Source organism: Hyla sarda, chromosome 3 (genome assembly GCF_029499605.1).
Source record: "Hyla sarda isolate aHylSar1 chromosome 3, aHylSar1.hap1, whole genome shotgun sequence".
In the NCBI taxonomy this organism is placed as follows: Eukaryota; Metazoa; Chordata; class Amphibia; order Anura; family Hylidae; genus Hyla; species Hyla sarda.
Genome location: NC_079191.1, coordinates 207,651,610 through 207,675,946, shown reverse-complemented (window position 1 = coordinate 207,675,946; position 24,337 = coordinate 207,651,610). Strand labels below are relative to the sequence as shown.

The window sequence follows — 24,337 nt, the reverse complement described above, 5'->3', positions numbered from 1 at the left end:
CCATCTCATATACACCTCCCTTCCCTCCTGCCTCATTACTTAAGAAGCAGGTGAGAGCTTCTGCAGGGTGAGCCAAGGAAATACACCCTTTCCTTGCCACACTGCCACAAAGGGTTAACAAACCTTTTGAGTGTCATTTTGAATACTTTGAGGGGTGCAGTTTTTATAATGGGGTCATTTGTGGGGTATTTCTAATATGAAAGCCCTTCAAATCCACTTCAAAACAGAACTGGTCCCTGAAAAATTTCGATTTTGAAAATTTTGTGAAAAATTGGAAAATTGCTGCTATACTTTGAAGCCCTCTGATGTCTTCCAAAAGTAAAAACATGTCAACTTTATGATGGAAACATAAAGTAGACATATTGTATATGTGAATCAATATATAATTTATTTGGAATATTCATTTTCCTTATAAGCAGAGAGCTTCAAAGTAAAAAAATGCAACATTTTCAATTTTTTCATCAAATTTTGGAATTTTTCACCAAGAAATGATGCAAGTATCGACAAAATTTTACCACTAACATAAAGTAGAATATGTCACGAAAAAACAGTCTCGGAATCAGAATGAAAGGTAAAAGCATCCCAGAGTTATTAATGTTTAAAGTGACAGTGGTCAGATGTGCAAAAAATGGCCGTGTCCTACAGTGAAAATTGGCTGGGTCCTTAAGGGGTTAAGTCTCATACTAAAAAATGTATCCCCTATCCGTAGGAAGCTGGGACGACCACGCCCCCTCCATATATCTCTATGGGGCACCGAACATTTTCAAATGGGGATACATTTTTTAATATGAGATATCTTCTTTAACAACAATATTATAATTACAATGCAAATCATTACAAACAGATATATATATATATATATATATATATATACACAAAACATACGAATAGAAACACGAGAAATGCAGATTTCCAGCACAAAATTAGACTGTGAGGCATTTACACAAACTCTAATTAAACACAACGATAAAGAACTTAGTAAGGGTAACTTAGTTCCCCTTACATCAGTAGTTCCCAACCTTTTTTTCCCCAGTACCCCTTGGCATCCCATTTTCAAAATTGTATCCTTCACATTAGCAACATGTTTGTAATTAGTATAGTTGCAGTTATTTCAATATTTATCTGCTTATATGCTTTTTATACGGCTTTACTCTCCCCAGGCGACATCTAGGTGATCGGAGTCCTTCATTTTTCCCTTCCAGCCTAGACCTGGTTTACTCCACTTCCCCAGCGTCCAGAACATTTCGTTCCGAACGCTGAGTGCGGGAGTCGTGACAACACGGCCACGCCCCCTCCTATAGACTTGCATTGAGGGGGCATGGGGTCGAGCTGGGCGGTATGACCAAATATGTGTATCACGGTATTTTTGTAACTTATGGCGGTTCCGCGGTATATAACTGTATTTCTCCCACCCCCCACCAAAAATTAATTATCAGCTCAAAGCTGTGCTGTCCCCATCGGGGAACTACTCACATGTCACCCGCAAGAGCTGCCCTCCTGTTTGTTGCGGGCCGCCGCCGCTGAAACTCTATACTGTACGTTGTATCCCTATGCCTGGGCTGCAAAAGATAAACAAAATAAACTTTAATGCGCCTTCCTACGTCGGCCTCATGCTCTTCCTGTGGACGGGAACGTCGGAGAGCCGTCAGCCTATCACAGGTCGCAGCGATTTTCCACCTCGGCCGGTAATAGGCTGAGCCCACTGTCATGTAAGAAGCCGGCCGAGGCGGAACATCGCTGTGGCCGGTGATAGGCTGACGGCTCTCCGACGTTCCCGTCCCCAGGAAGCAGGTCCGGACCGACGGGGGAATGTAGGAAGGTGCGTTAAAGTTTATTTTGTTTATCTTTTGCAGCCTGGGCATAGGGATACAGCGTACAGTATAGAGTTTCAGCGCCGGCGGCCCGCAACAAACAGGAGGACGAGGAGGGCAGTCTGAAACATAACTCAAAGTTAATATGGCATATAATCTGAATAGTAGTAGATTGGCATGGTCTACTCTAGACACTGTGCCATAAGAAGGTAAAGTTACATTCGATTCAATCTTATTAGAGCAATAGCTTTACAAAGGAATTCCGACCAATGTTCCATTATAGTGCGGCTGTGCTGATTCACATTGGGGGGAGTGTACACTGGTCCTCTAGTAAATTACATGGAAACCTCGAGTGGTTCCCAGGAATGTGGAAGTTGTGCAGGGCTTGTAAGAAGAGGGGGACTTTTTTCTTGCCTTCTTCAGTGCTGGGCGGAGGGATACACTAGGCAGTGAGAGCTGCTTTCTCTCCGTAGCTTGTTGTTTCCTCCTCCCTCCGCCTGGCTTTGCATGGTGGAAAGCGGAGGCTTCTCTTTCTCCTTCCTGCTCCAGACCCTGACAGCTCCAGGGGCAGGGCCCGGGGATCCGCTCCGGCGGCGGAGGAGGCAGTGCAGGCAAAGTGGAGGAGGGGGGGGGATACCCAGCTACCCCAACATGTCCTCCTCCAGCAGCCAGCACAGCGCCGAGCTCAGATCCGGTATGTGCCCTCTCCCAGGCAGCAATAAACAATATGTATGGATGGATGTATGATCCAGCCCGCCCGGGGAGCTGGCCCGGTTACGTGTGCCCTCATCGTGTCTGTTTCTGTGTCTTGCAGAGCTCTATTTCCTCGTTGCCAGATTCCTGGAAGATGGACCCTGCCAGGAGGCAGCTCAGGTATAGGATAGCCCACATGAAGGGGGTGGTGCCCCCTCGGGTCTCTTGAGCCCCCCAATATGTGTGTTTAGGGGGTCATCAGGCTGTGTGGTCATGTTCTGCTCTCTCTTCCCAGGTTCTGATCCGAGAAGTGGAAAAGAAGGAGGTGAGCGGGGATGCGGAGGATGGGGGTGGGGGATGGTTATAGGTTAGGGACCCCCCTAAAGGTGCCGTCCTGTTATGTGAACCCCCCTCCCCGAGATCACACAGGGGTCCCCCGAGATCACGGCCAGCGATTTACCCCAGACGAGGAGAGAATAGACGCAGGAGCCCAGGGAGCAGCTCCCTCCCCCTTCCCTGCCAGGCAGCGCTTAGTAAGGGTCGGGGGGCGCCGTGTGTAGTATTGGGGGTAGTGGGGATGCTGCCCTGCCCCCATAGCCGCTGAGGGGTGTCGGGTGCCCCCCAGTCCAGTGTTTGTTGGTCCCCCTGCCCCGGGGCGAAGAGGAGCGGTGCTGGGCCGGGCGCTGCAGCCCCTGCTCCCTGTACATGGAGACAGCTATGAGGGCTTCTCCAGCTCGAGTAGTGGACCAGGAGGTGTGGGAATCCTCGCAGACCCCTCACCCTGTCTTTTTCCATTGCAGCTGTTGCCTAGGAGGGTGGACTGGACCGGTGAGGAGCACCCCAGGACGTACCAGAATTTGGTGAGTCTCCTGCAGTTGAGGAAAACTTTTTATTACCTTATTTTTTCGCACAGTGAAATAAAATTGAATTTCCCGCATTTTTTGGACTTGCCATTGGTGTAGAGTGCATGTTATAAGCGGTACAATGGGGGAGCGAGGACGGGACCGGGCTCACGGTACCGGCCGGAGATAAGGGGGCTCACGGGCTGTCACAGCTGAGGATAGCCGCTCCCGGGTCATGAGACAGTCAGGTGAATTCCATTTTAATGTGTGAGAAATAAAAGAGACGTCATGGATGTTGTGTGCGGCGGGGGGCGGGGTCTGCGGCCTGGAAGCAGAAGCTGGAGGGGGGCGGGCTCTGTGCAGAGCGGCCTCACAGCAATGGACGGCTCGACTCCAGCCAGTCCTGTCACAGCCTCTGCTGCCCGCTCTATGCATTGTGTACACGCATGGATGGCCCTGTTATGTGGCTGTACGGTGCTGGAGTTATTGTTGTCTTTGAGTTACTACAAATGCTATTGAATGGTGTTTCCGGGAAAACCGAGGGACTGCTTCTGTGCCGAGCATATACGTGTGCAGCTATCTATCTAATTAATAAATATACATATATATATACTACCTATATCTTTTGACAACACTCAAGAAATGACCCTCTGATACAATGTAAAGTAGTGAGTACACAGCCTGTATAATGGTGTTTAATGTTGTCCCCTCAGAATAACTCAACACACAGTCAATGTTCAGACTGCGGACTCTCTGCTCATGGAATTCCGCAAGCGGAGATTCCATCTGGCGGCCACCGCCGAAAATATTGACGGCTATGCAGTGGTTGTAGAATTCTGCGCAAAGAAAGAGCATGTTCTTTGCTTGCGCAGAACAATTTCAGCCGCTGGAATCCCGCAGTGTGAACAGGTCTCGTGGAAGAGCCATTCACAATGATAGTGATGTTCACTGTGCGGAATTCTACTCGCAGGATTCCGCAGTGTGAACATATCCTTAAGCCTCTTGGGCATGGAGTTTACCAAAGCTTCACAGGTTGCCATTGGAATACTCTGCCACTCCTCCATGATGGCATCAGAGCTGGTGGAATTTAGAGACCTTGCGCTCTTCCACCTTCCGTTTGAGGAAGCCCAATAGGGATTAGGTCTGTAGACATGCTTGGACAGTCAGTCATTGATTGTCTGGCAGCTCTCATCAGTGATTGTCTGGCAGCCCTCGAATGTTAGTTCCTAAAGATAACCTCTGGATAGGACTCTGAGCATGTCCACTTCTTTGGTAGACTGTGGCGGGGCCTGTTCAATCTGTCCAGTAAAACCGCTGTATGGTCTTTCTCATCGTGCTACAGCTCAGTTTCAGGATCTTGACAATCTTCTTATAGCCTAGACCATCTTTATGTAGAGAAACTATTTTATTTTCACATCCTTAATCGGTTGCAGTCTAAGGACGAGCTGACTCATCTGGAAACGGCAACCGTTATATAGCGCGGCCTCCCGCGTCATACCAGCCGGCCCCAGCTGATTTCTGTAGCTAGGGGCCGGCGTTAACCCCTTAAGGACCGGGGTTTTTTCCGTTTTTGCATTTTCGTTTTTTGCTCCTTCCCTTTAAAAAATCATAACTCTTTCAATTTTGCACCTAAAAATCCATATGATGGCTTATTTTTTGCGCCACCAATTCTACTTTGTAATGACATCAGTCATTTTGCCCAAAAATCTACGGTGAAACTGAAAAAAAAAATCATTGTGCGACAAAATTGAAAAAAACCCGCCATTTTGTAACTTTTGGGGGCTTCCGTTTCTACGTAGTACATTTTTCGGTAGAAATGACACCTTATCTTTATTCTGTAGGTCCATACGATTAAAATGATACCCTACTTATATAGGTTTGATTTTGTCGTACTTCTGGAAAAAAATCATAACTACATGCAGGAAAATTAATACGTTTAAAATTGTCATCTTCTGACCCCTATAACTTTTTTATTTTTCCGTGTATGGGGCGGTATGAGGGCTCATTTTTTGCGACGTGATCTGAAGTTTTTAACGGTACAATTTTTGCATTGATCGGAATTATTGATCACTTTTTATTCATTTTTAAATGATATAAAAAGGGACCAAATATGCACTATTTTGGACTTTGGATTTTTTTTGTGCGCACGCCTTTGACCAAGCGGTTTAATTAATGATATATTTTTATAATTCAGACATTTCCGCAGGCGGTGATAACATATGTTTATTTTTATTTCCCCCTTTTTATTTTTTTTAATGGGAAAAAGGGGGGATTCAAACTTTTAATAGGGGAGGGGTTAAATGATATTCATTCACTTTTTTTTTTTCCACTTTTTTTTTTTTTCACTTTTTTTTTTTTTTGCTGTGTTATAGCTCCCATAGGGACCTATAACACTGCACACACTGATCTTTATCATTGATCACTGGTTTCTCATAGGAAACCAGTGATCGACGATTCTGCCGCATCACTGCTCATGCCTGGATCTCAGGCACTGAGCAGTCATTCGGCGATCGGACAGCGAGGAGGCAGGTAGGGGCCCTCCCGCTGTCCTGTAAGCTGTTCGGGATGCCGTGATTTCGCCGCGGCTATCCCGAACAGCCCACTGAGTTAACCGGCAGCTTTCACTTTTTCAGTTTTAGCCACGCGGCTCAAGGGTTAATAGCGCGCTGCGCCGCGATCGGCGCTGCGCGCTATTAGCGGCGGGTCCCGGCTTCACTATGACGCCGGGCCCGCCGTGATATGATGCGGGGTTACCGTGTAACCCCGCGTTATATCACGGGAGCAGGACCAAGGACGTACCAGTACGTCCTTGGTCCTTAAGGGGTTAATAGCCTCCATGCGGCGATTGCCGCGGTCAGCTATTAACCCTTTAGATCGCCGCTGTCAAAGTTGACAGCGGTGTCTAAAGGGACATTTAACCCCTTAAGGACACATGACGTACTGGAACCTCATGTGTCCGCTCCCGATCTATAACGCGGGGCCACGGCGTGGCCCCGTGTCATAGCGGGTCGGTCCCTGCCTCTAACAATGGCCGGGACCCGTGGCTAATAGCGTGCGGCATTGATCGCGGTGCCATGCGTTATTAACCCTTTAGACGCGGCATTCAAAGTTGAACGCCGCGTCTAAAGTGAAAGTGAAACCATGCCGGTTAGCTCAGTGGGCTGTTCGGGATAGCCGCGGCGAAATTGCGACATCCCGAACAGCTTACAGGACAGCAGGAGGGTCCCTACTTGCCTCCTCGCTGTCCGATCGCCGAATGACTGCTCAGTGCCTGAGATCCAGGCATGAGCAGTCAAACGGCAGAATCATCGATCACTGGTTTCCTATGAGAAACCAGTGATCAATGTAAAAGATCAGTGTGCAGTGTTATAGCCCGCTATGGGAGCTATAACACTGCAAAAAAAAAAAAAGTGAATAAAGATCATTTAACCCCTCCCCTATTAAAAGTTTGAATCACCCCCTTTTCCCATAAAAAAGTGTAAATAAAAATAAACATATATGGTATCGCTGCATGCGGAAATGTCCGAATTATAAAAATATAGTGTTAATCCGCACGGTCACTGGCGTACGCGCAAAAAATTTCCAAAGTCCAAAATAGTGCATTTTTGGTCACTTTGTATATCATGAAAAAATGAATAAAAAGCGATCAATAATTCCTATCAATGCAAAAATGGTACCGTTAAAAACTTCAGAAAATGAGCCCTCATAGCGCCCCATGCGCAGAAAAATAAAAAAGTTATAGGGGTCAGAAGATGACAATTTTAAACGTATTAATTTTCCTGCATGTAGTTATGATTTTTTTCCAGAAGTACGACAAAATCAAAGCTATATAGGTAGGGTATCATTTTAATCGTATGGACCTACAGAATAAAGATAAGGTGTCATTTTTACCGAAAAATGTACTACGTAGAAACGGAAGCCCCCAAAAGTTACAAAGCGGCTTTTTATTTTATTTTGTCTCGCAATGATTTTTTTTTTTTTGTTTCACCGTAGATTTTTCGGGCAAAATGACTGACGTCATTACAAAGTAGAATTGGTGGCGCAAAAAATAAGCCATCATATGGATTTTTAGGTGCAAAATTGAAAGAGTTATGATTTTTTAAAGGGAAGGAGCAAAAAACGAAAATGCAAAAACGGAAAGGGGTTAAGCAATCCCTGGTGGTCCAATGTGGTAGATCGTGAGGGGGGCTGAGGGGTGGCGATCCATTGCTGAGGTAGCCAGAGGGCTTACCTCATGTCCTGTGGCTGCTGCACTGTGAATGATTAAGTCTGGCAGGATCAGGCTATATCGATTGAGCACAGATCAGTGTGGTTCTATGAAACCACATTGATCTGTATGAGGAATCAAAGGATTCCTCCTAAGGGAACTAAAGATGTGGGGGGAGAAAAAAAAAGTAAAAAAAAAAACACCCATTAACTCCTTCCTTAAGTTTAAATCACCCCCCTTTTCCCAAATTCCATATAAAAAATATGTAACCATAATAAAATAAACCTGTGGTATCGCTGCATGCATAAATGTCCGAACTATAAAAATGTATTGTTAATTAAAAGGCACGGTTAATGGCGTACTTGCCAAAAAAATCCAAATTCCTAAATAGCGTATTTTTGGTCACTTTTTATATCATGAATAAATTAATAAAAAGCAGTCAAAGTCCAATCAATGCAAAAATGGTACAGCTAAAAACTTCAGGTCACGGCGCAAAAAATGAGCCGCCATACCGCTCCGTACGTGGAAAAATTAAAAAGTTATGAGGGTCAGAAGATGACCATTTTAAACTATAAATTTTTAGTGGATGTAGTTATATTTTTCCAGAAGAAATACAAAATCAATTCTATATAAATAGGATATCATTTTAATTGTATGGACCTACAGAATAAAGAGAAGGTGTCATTTTTACTGAAAAGTTTACTGCGTAGAAAGGAAAGTCCCCCAAAAGTTACAGAATGGGTTTTCTTCAATTTTGTCACGCAATGTTTTTTTTTTTTTTTTTTTTTTTGTGGATTCGCTGTGGATTTTTAGGTGCAAAATTGAAAGGGTTATGATTTTTTAAAGGTAAAGAGGAAAAAATTAAAAACTGAAAAACTCTCTGTCCTTAAGGGGTTAAAAGAATTCTTGTCATGTTGTGCCATGGAAGTTCCTGTTCCAACTTCCAGTGACCAGTATTAGTGTGTGAGTGATAGTCAAATTTAACCCCGTAAGGACCGAGCGTTTGACTGTTTTTGCACTTTCGTTTTTTCCTCCTTACCCTTTAAAAATAATCCTTTCAATTTTGCTCCTAAAAATCCATATGATGGCTTATTTTTTGCGCCACCAATTCTACTTTGTAATAACATCAGTAATTTTACCCAAAAATCTACGGCAAAATGGGAAAAAAAAATCCTTGTGCGACAAAATTGAAGAAAAAACTCAATTTTGTAACTTTTGGGGGCTTCCGTTTCTACGCAGTGCATTTTTGGGTAAAAATGACACCTTATGTTCTGTAGGTCCATAAGATTAAAATGAGACCCTACTTATATAGGTTTGATTTTGTCGGACTTCTGGAAAAAATCATAACTACATGCAGGAAAATTTATATGTTTAAAATTGTCATCTTCTGACCCCTATAACTTTTTAATTTTTCCATATACAGGTCGGTACGAGGGCTTATTTTTTGCGCCGTGATCTTAAGTTTTTATTGATACCATTTTTGTTTTGATTGGACTTTTTGATGGCTTTTTATTCATTTTTTTCATGATAAAAAAAAAAGTGACCAAAATACGCTACTTTGGATTTTTTTTGCGCGTACGTCATTTACCGTGCGGTTTAATTAATGATATCTTTTTATAGTTCGGACATTTACGCACACGGCGATACCACATATGTTTTTATTTTTATTGACACAGCTTTTTCTTTTTTATTGGAAAAGGAGGGTGATTCAGACTTATGATGGAAGGGGTTAAATGATCTTAACTTTTTTTTTTATTTTTATTTTTTGCAATGTTATAGCTCCCATACACTGATCTTTCACACAGATCACTGCTGTGCATTAACACTGCAATGATCAGTGTTATCGGCAGTTGATTGCTCAAGCCTGGATTTCGGGCTTGGAGCAATCAATCGAGGATCGGACGCGCAGGTGGAAGGTAAGACACCCTCCTGCTGCGTCCTAGCTGATCTATCGCGATGTCCCTGAGGTGCCGGGATGCTTTTACTTTCGCTTTTAGATGCGGCAATCAACTTTGATCACCGCGTCTAAAGGGTTAGTGCCGGACATCTGCCGGAATGGCGATGTCCGGCATTAGCCACGGGTCCTAGCTGCTGATAGCAGCCGGGACTGTGCGGGTATGATGCGAGCTCAGCTCCTGAGCTCGCTTCATAACCCTCCCCTGCCGCAGCGACGTCTATAGACGTCGTTATGCGGGAAGGGGTTAAACTCCTGCTCCCCATTCACATCTACTACCTTGTAACACTAATGAATTACATGACACTGGGAAGGGAAAATTGCTGATTGGTCCCAATTTGGGCATTTCCACTTAGGTGTGTGTGCACTTTTTGGCAAGGTTTAGACATTAAAGGGGTATTCTGCTGTAAACATCTTTATCCCCTATACAAAGTTGTTAGATTGCGGGGGTCCTGCCGCTGGGGACTGTAGGTTCTATCCCCACGTCTTTTTGACACTCTCCACAAGTGTTCCTTGGTGAGGAGAGAAAAAAATAGTGCAGTTAATCCCAGATATTATGGGATGAATAGAGTGATAAAGGTAGATATGCTCACCTATGTGTGTTGTACAGGCAGGCACAACACTGAATAGCGCTTATGAGTTAGGTACTGTGTCGGGAGGCAGTCGGCCGTCGGTCCAGCTGAGCCAGTGGTGTGGATGCAGGAAGAGACACAGCTGGTGGAAGGATAACCTGGCAGAGTTATCTTCTTGACCAGCGATAAAATTCTGATTTGCAGGCTTAAAGGCTTGCCTTCTGGAGCTCCTCTCGCAGCGTCCGGAAGTTTATTACTCCGAACGCTGTGTGCGTGGGCGGGCGTGATGTCACGAGGGGGTGGCCTCGAACACGGAAGCCCGCACACAGCGTTTGGAGTAATAAACTTCCGGACACTGCGAGCGGAGCTCCGGAAGGCAGGGCAGCGGAGAACCCCTTTAAGGGTGCACTCCCAGAGACATAGTTGTGTAAATCCATACCTTCTTTATTATCAAAGCGGCAGGTATTTACAGGACAACGCATTTCAAATGTTACACCTTCAGGTCCACTGGACCTAAAGGTGTAACCTTTGAAACACATTGTTCTGTAAATACCTGCCGCTTTGATATTAAATAAAGAAGGTATGGATTTACACAACTATGTCTCTGGGAGTGCGCCCCTAAGGTACTCTGGTGAAAAAACTATTTTTTTTAAAAATTTTATTAATTGGTACCAAAAAGTTACAGATTTGTAAATTACTTCTTTTAAAAAATCTTAATCCTTCCAGTACTAGTTAGCTGCTGAATATTACATAGGAAATTCTTTTCTTTTTGGATTTCTTTTCTGTCTGTCTCTCTGCTGACACCTCTGTCCATTTTAGGAACTGTCCAGAGCAGCGTATGTTTGCTATGGGGATTTTCTCGTGCGCTTTTGAGTCTGTCAAAACTCTTAAATACTCAGAAAATGACCCAAATGTAGTCACTTGCTGAGGACATTGGGTGTCGTCGAAAGTAATGATTTCCATGCCCCAGTCTTGAAGGGATATTTGTATCTTGGCTTATTATTCCCCATCAGTAATCTGACTGCAGCGATCCCCACCAAACCAAAGAACGAGAAACATTATTGTCCCTGGAATGGAAGGAGCCAATTATGCCATTCATTACCTAGGAGTCCGCAAAGTTTAGCACCCAGAAACATTTTGGGGTCCCGTAGGGGTTGAAAGAAGTGCTGGCCATGCACTTATCCTTCTGATAAAAAGCTGATATGGTAATACCCCTTTAATGTTATGTCACTATAGGCATAATGGTGTCGAGCCCTGGTGAATACAAAGTCAGAAATTTAGGCAGGGGTTACAGTGCAGAATTTCTAAGCGGAATTCTGTTTTGAAATTCCACTCGGAAATTCTGATGAGTCCCATTTCTGTCAGTGGACTTTCGCTGCAAAGTGCACACTGCAGAGTTTTCAAGGCAGACTTTCCGCCCAGAAAATAAGCTTGAAAATTTCAGCCAGAACATTTCCATCTATGGGGACGGCAATGTCTGCCCGGTCCTAGCGCCGACTGATTCAGTTGCTGCACTTAGAAATTCCGAAGTGTGAAGCCGACCTCGGTGCTCATCATGAATGGGGGGGATGAGCTGTAATATACCACATACAACCTGTGGACAAATATGGAGTGGTTTTTCTAATCCTGGACAATCAAGGTGTATAGTAATGATTTCAGATAGATGTTTTCTGACTTTTATTTGTGGTTGATCTTTCATGGACTGTGGCCGTTTGGCATGAATGACTTTCCAAATGTAAAAAAATCCAACCCAGCAAATTAGTTTTTTTTTCCCCCCCTACAGATTTCTTCCTTCAGTTTGTATATCTCATGCTTATGTCAGTTATCTAAGTCTACATCAGATTTTATCCAATTTTATTTATTTTTTTGCATTGACTGTGATTGTAGATATTGGACCAGATTTATCAATTTGACGGACACCCAAACTCTTGTTTTGCCTATAACAACCACTCACAGCTCGGCTTTTATTTTACCAGAGCTTGTTAAAGGGGTACTCCAGGCCAAAACTTTTTTTTATATATCAACTGGCTCCGGAAAGTTAAACAGATTTATAAATTACTTTGATTAAAAAATCTTAATCTTTGCAATAGTTATTAGCTTCTGAAGTTGAGTTGTTTTTTCCTGTCTAACTGCTTTCTGATGACTCACGTCCCAGGAGCTGTCCAGCTCCTATGGGGATATTCTCCCATCATGCACATTCTCCCATCATCCCGGGACGTGACATCATCATTGAGCAGTTAGACAGAAAACTTCAGAAGCTAATAACTATTGGAAGGATTAAGATTTTTTAATAGAAGTAATTTACAAATCTGTTTAACTTTCCAGAGCCAGTTGATATATATAAAAAAGTTTTTGCCTGGAATACCCCTTTAATATATGAACGTTGAGCTGTGGTTAGTTGCTATGGGAAAGTTTGGCTTTTAGACAGATTGATAAATCTTGAGTTGTCAGATGGTGACTGGTTGTAAACTGTTCTGAAGAGTGGATTTCCAGTAGTTTTTTGGAAAACTGCTACTGTGGTTTTTGAGCCAAAGCCAGAAGTGAATCCTGTAGAAATAAGTCCTTCTTTTGTGTTTCCCATTCCTTCTGAATATACTTTGGCTCTAAAACTGCAATAGCAGTTTTCCAAAAACGAACAGGCTATTTAGGAAAGCTCAAACAGTTTTGACAGGATTCTTAGCCTCTAGTCTTTTCTGCGGTCACGGATGTTGCCATTGCAGAAGTAGTTGTCTATCTTTTGAAAATTGATAGGCTATAAATATCAGTCCAACACCTGGCTCCCTTGAAAATAGGTGTTTGCAGATGCCTCAGTGTTTATGGCTGCTTGTCCTGCAATTGCTGTACTTTAAGTAGTAGCGCTGCAGGGGTGTGGAAATTTTTATAAAAAAACTTCTTGTCCACGGGACTAAAATGGAGCAAAATCTACTTGTCCCTCATGACGATCCACTTGTCCCGCCAATTTTCGCTTTTATGCTCAAATTTTTTCCTCCTCGCCCTATAATAGCCATAACTACCTACTATAATGACACTTTTTAATTTTTCAATAACATATTCTCCGAACCAAAAAAATATAAATATAAAATAAATAATTAAAAAAAAAAAAAAAAAAAAAAATATATATATATATATATATATATATATATATATATATATATATAATATATATAATATATATATATATATATATAGGAAGTGAAATTGAAATAGTAAAAGATAATTTTGCAGATTTGATTGTTTCTTTTCTGCGCCATTTACCTTGTGGTTGAGGTAACAGGTTAGTTTTATACTTTAGGCGCCTGATTACAGCGATACCAGATTTGTATCGTTTACGTCATGTTTTACTAATTCTGAACTTTTTCTAATTTTTTTCATTGCCATTTTTTAACCCCTGTAGCTTTATTTTTTTTCCGCATACCAGGCTGTATGAGGGCTCATTTTTTGCGCCATAATCTGTTTTTTGTATCGGTAACATTTTGGTATTGATCTAACTTTTTTATCGCTTTTTAACTTTTTTTCCTGGGATATTATAAAAATTGCAAATCTGTGGTTTGGTATTTTTTTTTACATTTACCGTACGGGATACATAATGTTATATTTTCATAGGTTGCACAATTACGCACGAAGCGATACCAAATATGTTTATTTTTATTATGTTTGCATGTTTTTATATAGGAAAAGGGGGTATTTGAACTTTTAACATGGAAGGGGTTAATGCAGCGGTCTTCAAACTGGCCCTCCAGATGTTGCAAAACTACAATCCCAGCATGCCCGGACAGCCAACGGCTGTCCTGGCATTCTGGGAATTGTAGTTTTGTAGCATCTGGAGGGGCACAGTTTGAAGACCACTGGGTTAATGTGTCTTTCAAACTTTTATTAAAACTTTTTTTTTTTTTTTTTTTTTTTTAACACTTTATTACACTTCATTAGATTCCTCAGACAGATGAATAGATTCTATTGAACTCTATTAATCTGTGTGCTCTGTGATCCATTGATAGAGCCTGGTCCAGCCAGGATCTATCAATGACAGAGCGGGACAGCAGGGAACAGAGGTAAGCCCTCCGGCTACCTCTATAGTGGATCGCCCCCCTGCGATCGCTCTGCTGGGGGGCAATCCACCCCACTAGCCCACCAGGGAGCATTCACATGTCCCTTTAGACGCCGCTGTCAGCTTTGACAGCGGCGATCTAAAGGGTTAATAGCCAGCCGCGGTGATCGCCGCATGCTGGCTATTAGCGGCAGCCCCCAGCTACTGAGAACAGCCGGGGGCTGCAGAGTATGGTGCGGGCAGGAATCCCGAGCCCGCTCCATACTCCCCTGTGAGCGCCGCAAGCATCTCCCCGTGCAGACGCGCCTCCTCCCCTCAGCTCTCCGAAGCTACAGCTGGGGGGAGTGAAGGCAGAGGACGCAGGTCTGCACGGGGAGCAAGAAGCCACGCCCCCTCATCTCCCCCCGCACGTCTGCAGAGCAGGGGAGAGAAGACAAATACTGTACACAGCTTCTCATCTCCCCTGCTCTGCTTCGGAGGACACAGGCTGCAGAATATGGATCGGGCAGGAGTCGGGTGCCCGCTCCATACAGACTGCAGATCCGCCGCACTTGTCAGGTCCGGCCCTGCTTGCCTGAAGCCGGGCTAAGGGCCGGACAAATCCACCTGCCCGGCGCCCAAAACTGCTAGTCCCGGGCGTCGGGCGATAGGAATTCCAAGGAGCTGCAGCATTATCCCATTCAAGTGAACAGGACAATGCTCTACAGGGGTGTGGAAATAAAAAAAAAAACTACTTGTCCAAGGGACTAAAGCGGAATACAATCTGCATGTCCCTCAAGAAAATCCACTTGTCCTGGTAGATAAAATAATTTCGACCAAAATAGTACGATCCCCCCCCACTAGACCACCAGGGATGGATATAAGATCCCTTTAGACACTGCTGTCATCTTAGACAGTGGTGATCTAATGGTTTAATAGGCGATCGCAGTATACAAGGCTATTAGCGGCAGGAGAGTTGTAGCTCCTTGTGCACCCGAGACAAGCCCAGAAAAGTCCAGATGTAACACTTTTTATCACCATAAAAAATTCCTAATATGAAGTGAACAAAAATGAACAATTCTGGACTATTCTTTTACATTTACACCGTTCACCGTACGGTTTTATTAACATTATATTTTAATAGTCTGGACATTTCCACATGCAGCGATACCACTTATGTTTATTTTTGTACATTATTTTTATTTAAAGAAAATTGGAAACTTATCAGGAAAGGGGCTTATTCACATATATACGCACTTTATAAAATATTTGAATCACTATTTTTCAGTCTTCATAGGGACTTATGTGTTACTGGGGGGGGGGGGGGGGTTCTGCTTCTCCAGTTTGTGTGGTGCATTTAGTGTCAGAAAATGCTGGAAGTTGCATTTAGTTACTAGATAACTACAACTCCCAGCATGCCCTGATACAGTCTATGGTTGTGTGAGTGTTGCAGCATGTTGCACTGTGTAGTAGTACAGTTAAGGTTATTGTGTAACATGCTGAGAGTTGTAGTTTTGGTCCGTGTCAGCTGCAGAGCCATAGTCTGTGTCAAGGAATAGTGGGAATTACAGTTAGTAACTACAACACCCAGCATGCCCTGATGCAGCCTATGGCTCTGCAGCTGACCCGAATCAAAACTACAACTCCCAGCATGTTACACTTTATAGTTCTACAGTTTAGGTTATGGTGCAACATGCTGGGAGTTGTAGTTTTGGTTCGGGCGTGTTTGTGTGCATCCGTGGGGCTCTTGGTTGGCGGGTGAGTATGAAGGGGGCGGGATTCTGGGGGTGCAATTTAGTGCGAGTGCCACTAAAAATAAATATAATTAGACGGCACAACTGGTGGCGGCAGTGCCCTTGCCCCCCCCCCCCCTCCACATCATACATTACATACACACATCACAGATACATCATACACATATACACTCACACCATACATATACACCATACATATGCACACATCATACATACACCCGCCACTGCCCCCCACACATCATATATTACATACACATCACACAGACCTAATACACACATCACACATTACACAGACAGACATCATACACACATCATGCATTACATACACACATCACACAAACAGATATTATACACATTATACATTACATACACATCACACAGACATCATACACACATCACACAGACAGACATCATACACACATTATACATTACATACACATCACACACACAGACATCATACACACATTATACATACACACATCACACACAGACAGACATCATACACACATCATACATTACATACACACATCACAGACAGATATTATACACATTATACATTACATACACATCACACAGACATCATACACACATCACACAGACAGACATCATACACACATTATACATTACATACACATCACACATAGACAGACATCATACACAGATTATACATTATACACACATCACACAGACAGATATTATACACACATCATACATTACATACACATCACACATAGACATCATACACACATCATACATTATATACACATCACACATAGACATTATACACACATCCACTCACACCCTACATATACAACCACCCTTCCTGTCGCCGCCTGCATTCTCTGCCTCCTCACCTGAGCCGCCATGAGTGGACATCAGAGCTGTAGTCCCAGCCGGTGTGAGGTTACATGGATTTGAAAATCTCCCCTCACACCGGACGTCCTCTCCCCTCCCCTCCCCCCTGCTCTGTGTTTTCCCCGTGGTGGATTAGGTCCTGTGAAGAAGGGGGAGGGGGAGGGATAGAGCTGTGTGTGGGGGAGGGGAGGAGCTGTGTGTGGGGGAGGGGAGGAGCTGTGTGCGGGGGAGGGGAGGAGCTGTGTGCCGTATTGTGGACATTCTTTCTCTCCCCCAGTCTTATTGTGTTATGTGTAGCTGTGTCCTCCATCCTCCGGGAGGATTAGATAAGGGGGCGGGGCTCAATTATGTAATGCGAACGTGCGACCTCGGGCTCTGCGGTCAGCTGGGGGCCCCCGCCCCTTCCATACATTCTGAGCGCCGGTGTGAGGTGTAGACTTCCATCGGCTCCTGCGCCTCACACCCGCAATAAAGAAAAATAAGGGGGACATCGGTCTGTCCCTGCTCGCCCGATACAGGGCTAAATCTATAAACAATTCACCTGCCCGGCGCCCAAAACTACTTGTCCCGGGCGTCGGGCGATATAATTTCCACATCCCTGCTCTAGTTTTTGTACCGTTGCTAAGTACAATGACTGCTGGGTGAGCCAATATAAGCACTTACAGGCTTGGCCGTGGACACTTCAAACAGCTGATCTCACCAATCTCATATTAATAGGCTTTTGATTTACACCTTTTAAATGGTACAGGTCATTAGTAATAAATTTTTTTTATTTTTTTTATTTTTATAGATTTGCCTAGTTGAACAACTTTTCTAATAAACGTCTTAAATAATTTTTTTTTAACTCTTATTAAATTAAAGGGGTATTCCTGGAATTTTTTTTGACTATGCTACAGGGGCTGTAAAGTTAGTGTAGGTCATAATATAGTGTCTTTACCTGTGTGTGATGGTTTTCTCACAATTCTTCTGTGATTTTCATCCCAATATTTATTTTTATCAGCATACAAAATGACTGCTGTCTCGGATTTTTCCCAGCTTGCAATGCAGTCGAGACCTGACTCACTAGTCAGCTGATGATAGGGAGCCTGTCTGCTTTAATGGGTGGAGAGAGCAATCTGCAAGTAATGCAACAGCTGGAGGCACTCTGATTGAATACCACAGGTCTGCAGCTCATTTATGTATCAATGGGTGGGGTACCTGATGTGTGGGAAGGAGGAAAATGGTATCATGGGATTTGTAGGCGAACAAGAAAACTGAAAACAGGAAATACAAGTTCAGAGAAAGCTAGCCACAGTGTTCTGGTAATCTCACAACATAGCCATTTAGCCCAGGACAAGCGCAGATCCTTCCTAAGCATGTCCATTACTGTCTGCCAGGTATGTACTAAAATCGCCTTATGGTGGATAACTTCTTTAACCCTTAAAGTTGAACCACTAGTGGTCCTCCTTCTGGTTGCCTACAGTCTTGCTTGAAAATTGTCCTGCCTACAGCCTGGCAGACAAAAGGCAGGAAATGCAGGTGGTACCTCAGCTCAGCACAGTGTAAACCGTGTACAGTAGAGTTCAGAGAGCTGAGGGGGATGTGTGCGGTCTTAGCCAATCACAGCCTAGCTCAGACTGAACTGCTCTTGGCAGCGTGTAGCAGAGTGGGGGAGGAAGTTCGTCCCTGCAGGGCTTCAGATGATGTCACGCCAACTTTGGGAACGCCCCTTCCCAGTATGGAGCTTAACCCCTTAAGGACGCAGGACGTACTCAAACGGCCCCTTTTCCGAATCCTTAAGGACTCAGGACGTTTGAGTACATCCTGTCAAATCCCAGGCCCCCCGCCGCTAGCTGGAGGGGAGCCGGTGCCCGATGCCTGCTGAAATCGTTCAGCAGGCATCGGGGCATTTCGCCCAGGGGGGTCATTATGCCCACCCATGTCGGCGATGGCCGCAGATCGCTGGACAATTCAGTCCAGCGATCTGCGGCAGATTCCGGGTCAATCGGGTCTCCAGTGACCTGGTGACCCGGAATTACAGGCTGTTTGGGGCCGTCTCCGGCGGCCCCGAACAGCCACAGCCAGCAGGGGTGAGGTGGCACTGGTGCCACCTCACGATCGCCCCGATTCGTCGGCCGACCAATCAGGGCGCCTGCTGCGGGTGTCACTCCCGCAACCCGCTCCGCCCCTCTTCCGGAGGACGTGAGCGTGTTCGGGACGTGCACCCCGGGTGCTGGGGACCCCGATCCCCCGGCGTCAATGTTGGGATCGGGGCCCCAGGAGCAGCAGCGGCGACGACGAGGGACTGACCTGCGCGGCGTGGATCGTTGGAGGTGAGTGACAGCCTCCTGCTGTTGCTTAGCAACAGCTCCCAGCATGTAAAAAGGGCATGCTGGGAGCTGTAGTTATGCAACAGTAGGAGGCAGACCACCACAACTCCCAGCATACCCTTATGGGCATGCTGGGACTTATAGTTTTGCAACAGCTGGAGGCACATTTTTTCTATGGAAAAATGTACCTTCAGCTGTTGTATAGCTACAACTCCCAGCTTGCACAAACAGCTAAAGTGCATGCTGGGAGTTGTAGTAGTGCATCTGCTGGTTGCATAACTACAACTCCCAGCATGCCCGTTGGTTGTCGGTGACTGCTGGGAGTTGTAGTTTTGCAACAGCTGAAGGCACACTGAGTTATGTAGCAAACCAGTGTGTCTCCAGCTGTTGCATAACTACAATCCCCAGCATCCCCAGCCAAAGTAGTATGCCTCCAGCTGTTGCATAACTACAAGACCCAGCATGCCCTTCCGCTGTCTGTACATGCTGGGGGTTGTAGCTTTTGCAACAGCTGAAGGCATACTGGTTGGCAAACTCGGTGTTTCACAACCAGTGTGCCTCCAGCTGTTGCAAAAATAAAACTCCCAGCATGCACTGATAGACCGTACATGCTGGTAGTTGTAGTTTTGCAACAGCTGGATGTTCCCCCCCCCCAATGTGAACGTACAGGGTACACTCACATGGGCGGAGGATTACAGTAAGTATCCGGCTGCAAGTTTGAGCTGCTGCAAATTTTCTGCCGCAGCTCAAACTGCCAACGAGAAACTACTGTGAACCCTACATATACACATACCCCTACACAGCCCCCCTCCCCTCCCCAATAAAAATGAAAAACGTCTGGTACGCCACTGTTTCCAAAACGGAGCCTCCAGCTGTTGCAAGACAACTACTCCCAGTATTGCCAGATAGCCACTTACTGTCTAGGCATGCTGGGAGTTTTACAACAGCTGGAGGCACCCTGTTTGGGAATCACTGGCGTAGAATACCTCTATGTCCACCCCTATGCAAGTCCTTAATTTAGGCCTCAAATGCTCATGGCGCTCTCACTTTGGAGCCCTGTCGTATTTCAAGGCAACAGTTTAGGGCCACATATTGGGTATCTCCGTACTCGGGAGAAATTGTGTTACAAATTTTTTGGGGGGGGGGGGGGGTATTTTCTGCTTTTACCCTTTTTAAAAATGTAAAATTTTTGGGAAAAGAGGCATTTTAGGTTAAAAAAATTTTTTTTTTTTTACATATGCAAAAGTTGTGAAACCCCTGTGGGGTATTAAGGTTCACTTTACCCCTTGTTACGTTCCCCAAGGGGTCTAGTTTCCAAAATAGTATGCCATGTTTTTTATTTTTTTTATTTATTTATTTTTTGCTGTCCTGGCACCATAGGGGCTTCCTAAATGCGGCATGCCCCCAGAGCAAAATTTGCTTTCAAAAGCCAAATGTGACTCCTTCTCTTCTGAGACCTGTAGTGCGCCAGCAGACCACTTTTCACCCCCATATGGGGTGTTTTCTGAATCGGAAGAAATTGGGCTTCAAATTTTGGGGGGTATTTTCTGCTTTAACCCTTTGTAAAAATGTAAATTTTTGGGGAAACCAAGCATTTTAGGTACATTTTTTTTTTTTTTTTTTTTTTTACATATGCAAAAGTCGTGAAACACCTGTTGGGTATTAAGGTTCACTTAACCCCTTGTTACATTCCCCGAGGGGTCTAGTTTCCAAAATGGTATGCCATGTGTTTTTTTTTGCTATCCTGGCACCATAGGGGCTTCCTAAATGCGGCATGCCCCCAGAGCAAAATTTCCTTCAAAAAAGCCAAATGTGACTCCTTCTCTTCTGAGACCTGTAGTGCGCCAGCAGAGCACTTTTCTCCTCCATATGGGGTATTTTCTGCTATTACCCTTTTTAAAAATGTCAAACTTTTGGGAAACCAAGCATTTTAGGGAAATTTTTTTTTTTTTTTTTACATATGCAAAAGTCGTGAATCACCTGTGGTGTATTAAGGTTTACTTTACCCCTTGTTATGTTCCCCGAGGGGTCTAGTTTCCAAAATGGTATGCCATGTGGGGTTTTTCACTGTTCTGGCACTATATGGGCTTCCTAAAGGTGACATGCCCCCCAAAAACCATTTGTTGCCCCTTCCCTTCTGAGCCCTCTACTTCGCCCGCCGAACAATTAACATAGACATATGAGGTATGTCCTTACTCGAGAAAAATTGGGTTTCAAATACAAGTAAAAATTTTCTCCTTTTTACCCCTTGCAAAAATACAAAAATTGGGTCTACAAAAACATGCGAGTGTAAAAAATGAAGATTGTGAATTTTCTCCTTCACTTTGCTGCTATTTCTGTGAAACACCTAAAGGGTTAAAACGCTGACTGAATGTCATTTTGAATACTTTGGGGGGTGCAGTTTTTATAATGGGGTCTTTTATGGGGTATTTCTAATATGAAGACCCTTCAAATCCACTTCAAACCTGAACTGGTCCCTGAAAAAAAGCGAGTTTAAAAATTTTGTGAAAAATTGGAAAATTGCTGCTGAACTTTGAAGCCCTCTGGTGTCTTCCAAAAGTAAAAACTCATCAATTTTATGATACAAACATAAAGTAGACATATTGTATATGTGAATAAAAAAAATAATTATTTGGAATATCCATTTTCCTTACAAGCAGAGAGCTTCAAAGTTAGAAAAATGCTAAATTTTCAAATTTTTCATCAAATTTTGGGATTTTTCACCAAGAAAGGATGCAAGTTACCACAACATTTTACCACTATGTTAAAGTAGAATATGTCACGAAAAAACTATCTCTGAATCAGAATGATAACTAAAAGCATTCCAGAGTTATTAATGTTTAAAGTGACAGTGGTCAGAATTGCAAAAAATGGCTGAGTCCTTAAGGTGAAAAAGGGCTCAGTCCTTAAGGGGTTAATGACACTTGAAAAGGTAACAAAACAGCCTTTATGAGACTGCAAAAGGTAACAAAACAAACTTTAACTCCCCTTCTGACATTCCCCCGTTGCGCCATTATCGGGGTATCGGTCCTATGGTGATGGTCCGCTTCCTGGGGACAGTGACTCATACTCAGCGTATCGCCAGCCGCAGCGATGTCCTGCCTTGGCCGGTGACAGGTTGAGCGCACGGTTATGTAAGGAGCCCAGGCAGCAGGGAGAAGGCGGAGCCTGAGCTCCTTACATGACAGTGCGCTCAGCCTATCACTGGCCGAGGCGGGACATTGCTGCAGCCCACAATACGCTGAGCCCAGTATGAGTCACCATCCGCAGGAAGAGGACCATCACCGGAGGACCGAGACACAGATAACAGCGCAATGGGGGAACGTCGGAAGGTAAGTTATTTTGTTTTGTTACTTTTTGTAGCCCGGGCACAGAGGATTATAATAAATGCACACTATAGATCTCCTTTAAATCAAGCCGGTCTTTGTTTTAACCAATCCTTTTTTTAATGCAAATCAATTAAATGTATTAGGGTTAGGTTTCTTATAATAATTACATTTTCCAAAAAGGAATGAGTCACTCTAAAAACTGTCCCACACATTTCCAGTTACGTCTGTCAAACCCAATTGTTAGTTGCATCTAGTTTTAGATGTATTTGGAAGATGTAAAAACATTCCTTACATACCTTATTCTGTCTGCTGCAGCTGCGAGATTCCTTACTTTCTGTGAAAGTACCCATATAAAAATTCTTATTGTGAAAGCCAGCTTTTCAGGGAAATAGTACGAACACCAGTGTTGCTTTTCAGAGGACAGAAGATTGAAAAGGGAGTCCTGTGTTCATAAAATGTTGTCTCTTCCTTTTCTGTATTAACATGTGCAGATAATTCTTAAAAGTATGTTAACCTGTTGCTTTGAAGTCCGAAGTGTATTATTGCTGCAGAAATCGGGGACTGACCTTCGGATTTCTGCAGTGGGTTTAAAGCGTACCTGTCAGATCCAACAAAATTATTTTTTTTTAAATATATCACGCAGTACCTAATCCTGACCATATACATTTTATGTGTCTAGCACTTTTATTTATTGTTATATTACACTTTTAATTTCGCACACTAATCTGAATTCCTCCCAAAGGGAGGGTGCGTGGCCTCACTGTGCAGATCTCCGCCCCCTCTCTCAGTATGCTGTCTGCTCACATCTCCCCTAGCATTAGTAAAACTACAACTCCCAGCTTGTCCTCACTGACAGTAGCGGGACACAAGCTGACAGTGGGAGGATTTTTCCTCCAGCTGTGAGCCTTGCGCTCACAGTTGTCAATCAAGGGAGTGTGTCCATGACATAGGTGATGATGCATGGACACAGCAGTACTAGTATGTGTCCAAGCAGGCGGGGGGGGGGGGGGGGGGGGGGTTCAGTTGTTTGACTGGCTTTTTTAGTATGAAATACTGAAAATTTTCTAATGCAAGCAATTGCAAAACATATTGGTTTTGCATGCTTTACAACATATTAAAAGTTTTTGTGTCTGACAGTGCCCATTTGACCCCTTAAGAACACAACCTATTTTGGCTTTAAGGACACATGCAATTTTATTTTTGCATTTTTGTTTTTTCCTCCTCACCTTCTAAAAATCACAACTCTTAGATTTTCATCCACATACTCATTATGAGTTCTTGTTTTTTGTGCGACCAATTGTCCTTTGTAATGACATCACTCATTTTACCATGAAATGTATGGCACAACCAAAAAAATATTTGTGTGAGGAAATTGAAAATAAAACCGCAATTTCGCAAATTTTGACAGGTTTCGTTTTCACGCTGTACACTTTACGGTAAAAATTGTTTTCTTTATTCTGTAGATCAATACGATTAAAATGATACCCATGCTGGATGATTGGAGCACTGGTGGTGGTCCGATTATCCATTCAAACACCGCATTGCCTCAGATGCAGTGATCTGCATTGATCACGACATCTGAAGGGTTAATGGCAGACTCGGCGCGATTGCTTATGTCCGCCATTACCGGCGGGTCCCTGGCTGCTGATAGCAGCCGGGACCTGCCATGTATGGAAGTAAGCACCGCTCTGGTGCTCGTGTCATGTACAGCAGTGTTTCTTAAGCGCTGACCCCAAGTACCCCCAACACGTCATGTTTTCTGGGTTTCCTTAGTCTGTCACAGGTGATATAATTATGGTCAGTGTATCAGGAATAGCCACAGTTATATCACCTGTGAAAGACCAAGGAAATCCAGAAAACCTGACCTGTTGGGTGGGCTTGAAGACCACACTTCAGAAACTCTGATGTACAGGACGTAAATGTACGTCCTGGTGCGTCAAGTACCAGGAAGTACATTTACGTCTTGTTTCGTTCAGGGGTTAATGTT

The 24,337-nt window shown here is 44.0% G+C and overlaps 1 protein-coding gene across 4 annotated transcripts in view; it reads left to right on the top strand.

The window, feature by feature from the left end:
* Window positions 1-1,897: 1,897 nt before the first annotated feature.
* PHIP (pleckstrin homology domain interacting protein) overlaps window positions 1,898-24,337 on the top strand; it is a 180,265-nt gene continuing 157,825 nt past the window's right edge. For 3 of the 4 annotated variants that reach the window (XM_056565929.1, XM_056565927.1, XM_056565925.1), the window contains exons 1-4: window positions 1,899-2,505; window positions 2,626-2,684; window positions 2,800-2,829; window positions 3,305-3,364. In XM_056565929.1, the coding sequence (XP_056421904.1) occupies window positions 2,319-2,505; window positions 2,626-2,684; window positions 2,800-2,829; window positions 3,305-3,364 (336 nt within the window). In that variant the 5' untranslated portion in view covers window positions 1,899-2,318. Of the gene's footprint in view, window positions 2,506-2,625; window positions 2,685-2,799; window positions 2,830-3,304; window positions 3,365-24,337 lie in introns of all 4 variants that reach the window. The other variant, XM_056565928.1, reaches the window with a different exon arrangement.